Source organism: Carassius gibelio, chromosome A9, assembly GCF_023724105.1.
Source record: "Carassius gibelio isolate Cgi1373 ecotype wild population from Czech Republic chromosome A9, carGib1.2-hapl.c, whole genome shotgun sequence".
NCBI lineage: Eukaryota > Metazoa > Chordata > Actinopteri > Cypriniformes > Cyprinidae > Carassius > Carassius gibelio.
In genome coordinates this window covers 6,850,622-6,861,267 of record NC_068379.1, presented here as the reverse complement: position 1 = coordinate 6,861,267, position 10,646 = coordinate 6,850,622, and the positions used below count along the sequence as shown (strand labels likewise).

Below are 10,646 nucleotides of genomic sequence, written 5' to 3'. Positions count from 1 at the left end.
CCACTCAGAAAGCAGAAGTACAGATTGGTGGTCTTGTAGGAGACATTATTGAAAATAACCCACAGCGTCACCATTCATTCTCATCTCCGATCCTCAATGAGGAAGGAAATTCAACTGTTTCACCACCAAGACACACGACCAAACTTCCTGGATGATTTTGTTATATCAGCAGTGTTTTGTGCTCATTAACTTGACTTGTTTTTCTTTATTTTCTTAATCGCAGTGACAGCTAGAAGAATGTGATGATCTAAATGTTCCATACACGGACACATGCTTTTGCACACCTTGTTTTGTTTCTCAGGAAACTGTGACGTGGAGGACACTGTTGAAAAGCAGAATGTTGAAGAGTATGTAAGAGATTTTAATCTTCTAGGCAATCATTCTTTTCTCCAGGTGTGTGATGTTTATTTAACCAATAATTGCATATTTACTGACAAATCCTATGCAAATGATGAACAAATATGCCTGATACTTAGACATAACACCTGCATAGCTTCTATTTGGTTATTGCATGCTTTATTGGGGTGACTATGATGCTTTCTATAATAAATATAATAATTAATAATTATTCATATAATTAATAATTAATAAAAAATAATTCATCACACGGCACAAAAATAACACAGGTTTAATAAATGCTCTTACAGATTTCAAAGGTCTGGGAACCAAATGTTCTACAAATATTCTGCCTATACATGTTACTAAAAATGCAGGTCTGTGCATTTAATTAATTCATTTTACAATTGTTTATGTCATTTCTAAAATAGCTAATTTGCTCAAAATCCCTAAAACCACAAAAATAAAATAAAGGTTTCAGCTTTCATAGTAATATACAATTTTATTATACATAATTGTATTATATATAATGTATAGTTTCTTTATTTTTACTGACAAATTCCACATAGAAATCAACATTGACACAGAGGACAAAGTTGTTTCACTCTTACACTCTAAAAATCTATATTCTAAGGTTCGTTTAAGGTTCCATGCATCCATGGAACCATCTGCATTGCAGAAATAGAGGAAATAGCAGAAAATTATTCTTTAGATTTTTTAAATGGTCTTCACACGATGAAAAAAATATATATTTTAAGCACTGCTCACTAATTTGTAACCCAAAATCATTCTTCTATTGCATTGCTATGAAAATATCATATAGGAACCATAACCATATCAATTATCATATCATATCAATTAAAATAATAATAATAATAATAAGGAAGGTGTTGTGGTAGGTTAAATGAAAATGAATGAAGTCAATAGTTTTTGTATTGAGACTGAACAGATTATAAGGACAAGATGTTCCTTTAAAACCTCAACACACAATGCACAGACACAAACTGCAAATAAAATCTACACCTCTTTACTGTATTTTACAGTAAGTATAAGAGCCTCTGTGTGGAGAGGACACAGCCACAGAGATTAAGAGACAGAGAGGGTGTTATGTTCACACACACAGTTGTGTCTGATACATACTGACAGGGTCACTCAAGGTCATCAATCACCCTAAAACACACATCAGCAACTGAGTGGTGTGGTCATCAAACAAACAAATAAACAAAACACTGAGACACGCTGAGTACAGTAAACAAGGTCATTCTGTCAGTGCAGGTTAAGTGTGAGCGGAGAGAGCTGATCTGAGGTCAGGGATGAGCTTTCCATCTAAACAGATGGCCTGATCGCAGTTTGTCCAGTTAAAGTAGTGACAGTTTGTCTTTCTTCATGGAAGGGCAAATACAAATAGTAAAAACATTGCAAAAATGTACAACCGTTTCATGTGCGCACACACATTTAATTGGCTTTTTATAATGACCATAGACCATAGACTTCTGCTTTTCAGATATAAACAATCTAATTGTTTCTATATCCGATTATAAGTACTGACTGACCATAGACATAGCTTTCACAACCCACTTTCTCAACTTAACTCAATTTTATTTCTAATGCACTTTTAAAAACCACAATGGGGAACGAAGTGCTGTACATTGGAGTTAAACAAATACATACAGCCAAAACTGCAGCACAAATGCATACAATTTATAAAATAAAAGATTAAGAAACTGTAATAAATTCAATACAGGATTAATATGGTCTCATTCCATAGGAGAAAGACGGTCACCAGCCAACACTTCACATTGGCCAAACAGATATACAAAGACTCAAGAGAAGATTGCTCCTCAATTATAATGACCATTAAGAGCAATTTATGTTTAGTCCTGCTACTAGAGCTCTAACTTCCTTTTTACTTAGAAATCTCATTGGGACAATTTCCTCTAGTCTCTTTTGTCAGATGACTGGCGTTTTGATGAGCCGGCATATTTTTATTCCCCTTTTCTTTGTTTTTTAAACTGTCCCCCTGGTTATGTACAGGTCCGTGTGGACGAGTGTGTGATGGAGACAGATGTGGATACAACTGATGGGGACGTCTCTGTTTTAAGCCAGGCAAAACCTCTTTATAACAACACCATGAAGCTGTATGAGGCCGACCGCTTTGACTTCCAGCCCACTGGTAAGACATAATTACATTATATACATTCAAATGTTTTAAAATTTTTTGTCTAAACACAAGTCCAGTATAAAAATTACTTAACACAGAATGCATCAAATATCTGCTTAAAATGACAAAAAAAAAAACAACAACAACAACAACAAAACATTACATAACATTACAAAGATTTCTGGAATTTTTCATTCTGATCTGTTGTGACATTCCACAGTCTGATATTTCCTAATATTGACTGTTATCAGCATATCAGTCTGGTCATCAAAGTTACACTTTTTGTAGTTTAAGTCAGAGTTCTCCATTGCAATATAAGTGTTTGTACTGCATGTTTGTTATAGAGCTAAAGACTAAGAAACCAGCCAAAAACCGTTACCGTATTCCTGTTCTCATTCTGCTCTTCCTGCTGCTGATTGGACTGAATTGTGTGCTGCTGTATAAAGGTGAGGTGTACTAGAGATAAAGTCACATTTAACAAGGTATACATTTATGTAGAATAAATACAAATGATCAAACCAGGTTGTATTTATTACAAATAATAATCATAATATGAACAAACTTTACAATCAAGTTTTAGATTTTAAATTATAAAAGTATAGTTCAAGTTTGCAACAACGTGAGGGTTGGTAAATGATAACAAGATTTTAATCCCTTTTCTACACCTGTGCTTCCTCTGATATGACATTATGAACTTGAGTAAAACTGACTTCATACATGCACTAAAGCAAGCAAAGAAAATAAATAAATAAATAAAAGACAAACTATGTAACATCACAAAAACACCAGTTGATTAAAAGACATTGAGCAAACAAAATAAATAAAGGGATTTTGTTATATACTGTATATATATATATATATATATATATATATATATATATATATATATATATATATATATATATAATTTTGTTATATAATGCAATGAAATGTATACATCATTACTATTAGCCTATGTATCCAAATAAATTTTGTAGCTGCTGTACATTCAGTTTTGTTCCCTTGTGTAAGTTAACACTTTGTTTCTGGTTGATTTCTGTTGTTCCATGATTAAATCTGCTTTTTGCTTGTGATGTCTATTGTATGTAGTCTTCACTCTGGAGGCTTGGGTTTACACTCACTGTAGATCAGCTGATGCCAAAGCAGAGGAACGCAAGTCTGCTGAGGCACTCAAACTGGGCAATTCCAAATTCGACGAGGTACACACACACATACATCCATGACACAAATATATGCAGAGAAAGGCATGTTTTGAGAGAGCTGAAGGTTCTGTGTGTTAACCAGGAGTGTCTCTCCGGTCTGTGTGGCAACGATGGGACTTTAGAGAAATTAAGAACTCAACTAAACCAGCTCAACATTAGTGCTGAGAGAGGTACACACGCACACGCACACACACACACACACACACACACACACACACACATTTTCTATGTTTCATGGGGACATTCCATAGATTTAATGATTTTTATACACATGTACAAACAGTATTTTCTGTCCCCTTACCTGAATCCTACCCCCAAACCTGCCCCTCACAACAATAATTTCCTTTTTTACATTTTCAAACAACTTGTTATAAACAGTTTTTATCATTGGGACCAAAAAAATAAAATGTCCCCACAAGGTCAAAATTTACAGGCTAACTATACTTGTCCCCATAACATGGGCAATACCAGGTACACACACACCCTAGATATACTGACCAGGTACTGTTTTGAGAATCAGCCATGATTTCAATTCTTAAAGGCGTCATGAAATGCATTTTCAGATCTTTACATTATGTGTCTGGAAGAATGTGTAAAATCTCTGTATATAGATCTAAAACTATTATTAAAACTTGTTGTTGGACTGTTGTATTTAACATTTTAAAAATGGCATCACTGAGAAATTAGATGCAAATGGTCATTTTGGATTTTCCATTTCATGACCCATTGAAACATTTATACAGGAGTCACCATAGGTATGTCTCACAGAATTGAGATCACTATTTTGTTGTTTTTGTTTATATTTTATAGCTGTGGTTTGCCCGCCTGGTCCACCTGGCATACCTGGATTGCAAGGTAACTACTACCATGCTTTGAAAATCACACCCAACTTCTCTCTCTCTCTCGCTCTCATTTAACAATAGTATCATTAGAAGAATGCTACATTTATACTGTATTATAACTATTCGTGATGAATTTGTCCAATTCCTGTATGCATGAGGCCTCCAGGTCATGGCACCAATCATACTCACACCAGGGCAAACTAATTGCTAACATGTCTTTCGAGGACAGAGGAGGGAGGTTTAACTGCACTCTTCGCTGTCCAATATTACATTATTAATTTTTCTCTGCACTACTTCATTAATTCCAATGGGAAAGCAAACATCTGCAAGGAATCACAAATCACTAAGATCCTGTCCCCAGTTTAAATGGGTGAAAAATAGCAAGAGCAGGAGCAGCAGAGCTCAATGACCAGAATAGCGTCAATCACTTTCCCTGTTCTTTTTCAATCTATGGGATTTCAGCTCTCCCTGCTGGTCAAAACAGACATAAACTCTGACCTAAATCTGCAATTAGATTTTTGCTGTCATAGATTCCAAGATGTCCTTTATCTCAACAGATGTGTGTCAGTAGTATTTTTGACATTTTGATGTCAGTATGTATACTCAAATTTTGCTCTTCATCAGGTCCTCCTGGAAAACCAGGGATACTGGGACAGAAAGGAGACTCTGGCTCACCAGGTTAGTGTATTTTTAATAAATCTTTATGAATTTGAATGGGTGTAGTATTGTGCTCTGTGATAATTTGCCATATATTTAAATGCACTGTATTGGTTTGGCAAATTAGTTAAAATGTTAGAAATGCTGCTACACAGCTTTGCTGCATGCAAGGAAAATAAATAATTTAAAATATTAAATTTCTCTCTTTTAGGTCAGGTAGGTGAGCCTGGAGCTCCAGGTGAAAAAGGACAGAAAGGAGACCAAGGACTAGCAGGGGAAAGGGGCCCGGTTGGCATGACGGGTTCACCTGGTAATCACCTTCTCACATTCACACAACTCTCACAACATTAAGGAACAGTATAATAGATCCATATCTCGCTATGACTGTTACTTCTGTCTCCAGGTATTCCAGGCTTGAAGGGGGATACAGGAGAGAGAGGAATGAAAGGTGCTTGTTCATGATGATTCAAGGCCAGCAGAATAATTCATACCATAACAATGCAAAAATATGTCTTGTGGATATGCCTTGTTTTACTATTGCTGTCATGAAAAATTGTATTTTCTCCATTTACACAAGGTTTACCTGGGGCTGATGGTCTTCAAGGTACAACTGGACGTGTTGGTCTCCCAGGATTCCCAGGGCTCAGTGGACCACCAGGTATTTTTGAAAGATAAGATTAATTTTGTGAAAAAAAAAACTCAAATGTTTATGGATTTCTAATAACAAGACCATATTTCTTTGTGTGTGTCTTTATTGTCCACCAGGAAAACTGTATGTTTAATCCACCTCTCCCCAAGAAGCCTCATTATTTTGGTTGCTTTAATTTTTTTAGCCAGAATAAATCTAACAGTAATGCATACCTTAATAAATACCACTAATAATAAAAACTTTGTCAGTGCCACAAATTTGACACTGGTTGATACCTTGTAGCTGAACATTTCATGCATAATCTTTATGATGTACACACTCAAAACATGTCTTACTCAGGACCCCAAGGAGAACCAGGTGACAAGGGTGAGCAAGGAGAACAGGGACATCCAGGTCCTAGTGGTAAGAAAGCCCAGATCGTTACCCAGTTTGTCCTCATTTGCCACTGTGTCAAACAAACCTTTCTCTGTTAAGGTTAGTAATATAGCCAGGCATCTGACTATTAGCATAAAATATGGTATACTTCGGCTTATCTAAAATAGCTGATGACACAGTTTTGGAAAAAGCTCATTCATATTACTGTATGGCAGCTTCACTCCGGAATCTACTATACAAAGTAATCAGCAGATCATATGTGTAGACGTAATCAGATTTTTAAGTATAATTAATTAGTCTGTCCAATGATAATAAATACAAATTTCCAAGTGTCTACAAAACTTGTATTTAAGAGAGTTGATGCCACTAACCTGGCAAGCTTCAGCAAATACAGAGATTAGTTCTTCTTCACAAGTTTACCTTTGTTTTGCATTGGTGTAAAATGGGGTACCCTTACTGGGTAATCAGGGTATTCCTGATTCATTCGTGTCCTAACCTGTGGTTGGTTAATCTTTTAGGTCCTCCTGGTCCAGAGGGACCTCCTGGTCTGCAAGGTCAACCTGGAGAAAAAGGCTCACCTGGACCAAAGGGAGACACTGGCGTTGGCCTTCCAGGTACTATAGGAGTGCTAAAGACACTTGCACATAAGACTGATTCATGGCATTATGCCAATTGTTATGTACAAATAATTGTTTTCAGGGAACCCAGGACAACAGGGAGTAAATGGAAGTCAAGGATTGCCAGGTAAATCTAAAAACAATCACAAAACAGATACCAAACATTGAGTTTATATCATACAGCTGTCATCTGAGTATGATGTTGTATATAGGAGTCCCTGGACCTCAAGGTCCGAATGGAGAAAAGGGCAGCAAAGGTGATCAGGGTGAGTTTGTTAAAAAATTATTGACAAGAAATCAACATCCAACTCTGTATATTTCTTGAATTTATTTCATCTTATCCTTGTGTCTGTCTTCTAGGGCTAATGGGAGCTCAAGGTATGTTTGGGCAAATTTTGGGCATATATATATAATTTCACTGAATGCACAGCATCTGTGTGATTATTAATCTGTTTTGTGAGTAAATTGATTTTATCTAAATGTATGATGGTCTTAAACAGGTCCTAAGGGAGAGAAGGGTGATGTAGGACCCCCTAGTGCGAGTAGTGCCCCTGGTAATTTTTTTAAATACTTATGCATCTCTGTGCACTGCTGTGTTTCTCTGTTAATGTCTATTCAATCAAGTAATTCCAATACAAAGATTCTCGTTTTGTTTTTGGAGATTCTATTTAATTAACAACAAAATAACAGCCACATTAGCATGACATGTCAATAACTAAGCATGTAGCTAACAAAACAAGTATATTGGCTTGCACTACAGCCAAGAAGTTCTCCCTTTTTATGACTTGCAGATAAGCACAATAACATATACTATTGCAGCATTTCAACATGTGGATTAATGGAGGCAGTCCAGCATCTGTCTCATATATGCACATTTATCATTAGCTGTAGTTCGTTTAGTGGGAACTTCCAGCCGAGGAAGAGTCGAGGTGTTTTATGACAATGCCTGGGGAACAGTGTGCGATGACAGCTTTGACTCCGTGGATGCTTTGGTGGTGTGCAAGATGTTGGGTTTCCAGAGGGCAACTCATGTATTCACGGCCGGTACAGGTGATGTATCCATCTATGGTTCAGAATTTTTGGTTAATGGTTCAGGGGAATACAGGCTATGGTTTCCAAAATACTCTCAGAATGGTCTGCTGTATATCTGCTGCAGGGATTGGACGCATTTGGCTGGATGACTTGAGATGTACCGGAAACGAGAAGAGCATTTTTGACTGTCCACATGCAGGAATGGGAGTTAATAACTGTAGCCACAATGAGGATGTTGGAGTAGGTTGTGCTTGAATAAATCGAAGAAAACTTCTCACACCAAGAACTCATTTTTCTCCCTTTTTTATTTTTAGTGGACGTATAAAGTCACTCTTTACACATATGCAAATGACCCATATTCCACTAAGGTTTGAAAGAGTTGTATTATGTGAAACCAAACTTATTTTTGTCGAATGTTACACTTGGAAAGTTTGTGTGGTGTCACTGAGGCAGCAACATTCATGCATTTCTGAGTGGGACTTTTGTGTGCAAGTAATTTTTTAGTCTAACATGAATGTCTAAACACCACAACAAAATCATCAATGATTTCAATCATTTCAATCATCAATGATAGATGATAGACTATACCAAAATTGCCTAACTCTTAACACTTAAAATAAAGAGCTTTATATAAGTGTCTCATTTTGGTTTCTGTACACCCAACACTTTATGGATGTCTCACTGTCTTGCATTTTGGATATAAGAGACACTAATCAACAATTATCATTCAGAGAGCATCTTTGCTCCTGTTCTCCTCTCCAGGGACCTCCTCTCTCCAATCCTTCCCTTCTCTCTCTGTGTCTGTCTAGCCCCTCATTAGCTGTGGGACCCTGTGAAATAGAAGGGTTGGCTTGGGAGTGAGGTCTTCTTGAAGGGGTAAGAGGCCACACTAATAAATAAATGATGCAGTAAGTGATGGAAATAATAATGAGAGAGGAACAGATACGTTAGCATTTCTAAAGAGCTGCTGTCCACTGGGAGCAAGATGCTTATTAATTTAACTGTGAGTCTTTTTCTCAAGGCTCTTTAATTTAAAACAACCCAAACCAGAGAACTGATAAACACTAGAGTGTATTATACGTATAGACATTAATTCCAATTCCAGCCATTTGCAAAAACAAATGTTGGCAGTTATGCACCTTCAAAGGGAGCCTTTGGGGCAACACACCCCATATAACACTTTAGAGTTCATTGTATGGATTTCACAGATTTCATTTATGTTTGTTTTTACAAATGGTTATGTGACCGAGGAGTAAAATGTGTTTTCTGTGCAACAGATAGGGTGAATTAGCACAAGCGTTTATGAAAAACTTTAGAATCCTCAAGACGTTCATTGAAGCTAAAACTTGTGCAACATAAGAAAACATTTTATTTATTTTGGAAAAATGTTTTTCTTGAGAGTGAAAAAGGAAGTATAACTGCTGAGGTTTCTGTAAAAGTTGCAATTGCGTGTTTATATGTGGATGTGTGTAGCCATGTGTTGTAAACAGAGTGACAGTGTAAAGGCAGTGCTTGAAGAAAATTTGCTGACCAGTATGTTCGGATTTCTCAATCCACCAAAGCTGAGCATTTATGCCCTTTGTCCTAGAAGTCAGCTATTACGTTCGCAGAAATGCACAGACATTTCTCAGAGAATGGCATCAATAATGTTAAAAAAACAGCCGCTTGCACTCCAGTTCAATGTTCGCTTCACGATGGCCAACACTTTCATTCACAACGTAGACTTGAAGAGACTTGCTGGCCTGTCGCTTCCGTTTCGGAGGTGTAGGAACCACTTCATCTGCACTCTTGCTTTCAGTCCACGGTTTTGGGTCTGATCGGTGGATCTATCAGACCCAAAACTTTGTACATCACACAGGAAATAAATGTGAAAGTTGGTTCTGTGGTGGCCTTGTGAAGTCCAACAGCTTCAAGCTTTACATCAGCACATTTTCCTTTGGTTGCAATTTCATTCAGAAAATCAGAAAATGATTTTAGCACCACAGACACTGTATCAAAGTGGCAAGTTTATCGTTGGTCCAGCATCCTTTTACGCTTCTCTCCCTTATACTGTGCAGCTACAGTGGGCTTTCTCAGAAATTTGTAAAGCACAATGAAAACAAAAAAGATTCTCGTGGCGTAAGTCTTTACTGTCAGTGTCCACACTGATTATTTGGAGCTCAGACCCAGAGGTAGTAGCAGTTGCTGCAGGTCCTTTCTTTTTAATCCATTTTCAAAAGTCGATGGTGAAATTATGGAATGTTCATAGCCTTCGTGTTTGCTTTCCGTAGGGCAAGGAATTTTACATAATGTTATTAGGGTTGGGGAGCACGCTTAATCAAGCGACCAATCAAAATTCGACCTTGCCTAACACAATACCCTAACTAAAATATTGCTATTTTAGCTTATTATTTACTCTAGGTATACACTTCGTAAATGTGATTTTTAAATAGCAGATTTTATAATTAAATTTAACATTAACATTAATTGTGATTTGAAGGGGGTGAGATAGTGCTGGTGAGGTAGTTTATAATAACTACACACCTGTTTGTAAAGAAATTGATTGTCAAGTGACAAAAGATTGAACAATTTGAAAGACTCGAAAGATGAACTAATCAATTCTTTTTCCAGTTCGGACAGCATATGTTTAGTTTATGGGGCTGTCACGTGATGAACAAATGACTCAAACCCTTGTCAGATAAAGACTTGTCAGATAAGAGGTGAGGTGAGCTAATCATAGACTGAAGACCCAGGTAAATAATTAGTACATTATTTCTGTATTTTATAGCATTATAG

General features: G+C 36.7%; 1 protein-coding gene across 2 annotated transcripts; it reads left to right on the top strand.

The window, feature by feature from the left end:
* The first annotated feature begins 255 nt into the window (after positions 1 to 255).
* LOC128019551 (macrophage receptor MARCO) lies at positions 256 to 8,157 on the top strand. Of its 2 annotated transcripts, none has more exons than XM_052605606.1 (18): positions 256 to 351; positions 2,371 to 2,509; positions 2,842 to 2,943; positions 3,587 to 3,696; positions 3,782 to 3,869; positions 4,510 to 4,554; positions 5,166 to 5,219; positions 5,410 to 5,508; positions 5,602 to 5,646; positions 5,776 to 5,856; positions 6,187 to 6,249; positions 6,741 to 6,836; positions 6,922 to 6,966; positions 7,052 to 7,105; positions 7,200 to 7,217; positions 7,340 to 7,393; positions 7,725 to 7,889; positions 7,996 to 8,157. In XM_052605606.1, the coding sequence occupies exons 1-18, from the start codon at positions 271 to 273 to the stop codon at positions 8,124 to 8,126; spliced, it is 1,470 nt and encodes a 489-aa protein (XP_052461566.1). In that variant the 5' UTR covers positions 256 to 270; the 3' UTR covers positions 8,127 to 8,157. The 2 variants fall into 2 exon arrangements, with proteins under 2 accessions (XP_052461566.1, XP_052461567.1); XM_052605607.1 differs by having other exon boundaries at positions 329 to 347.
* Positions 8,158 to 10,646: the final 2,489 nt, after the last annotated feature.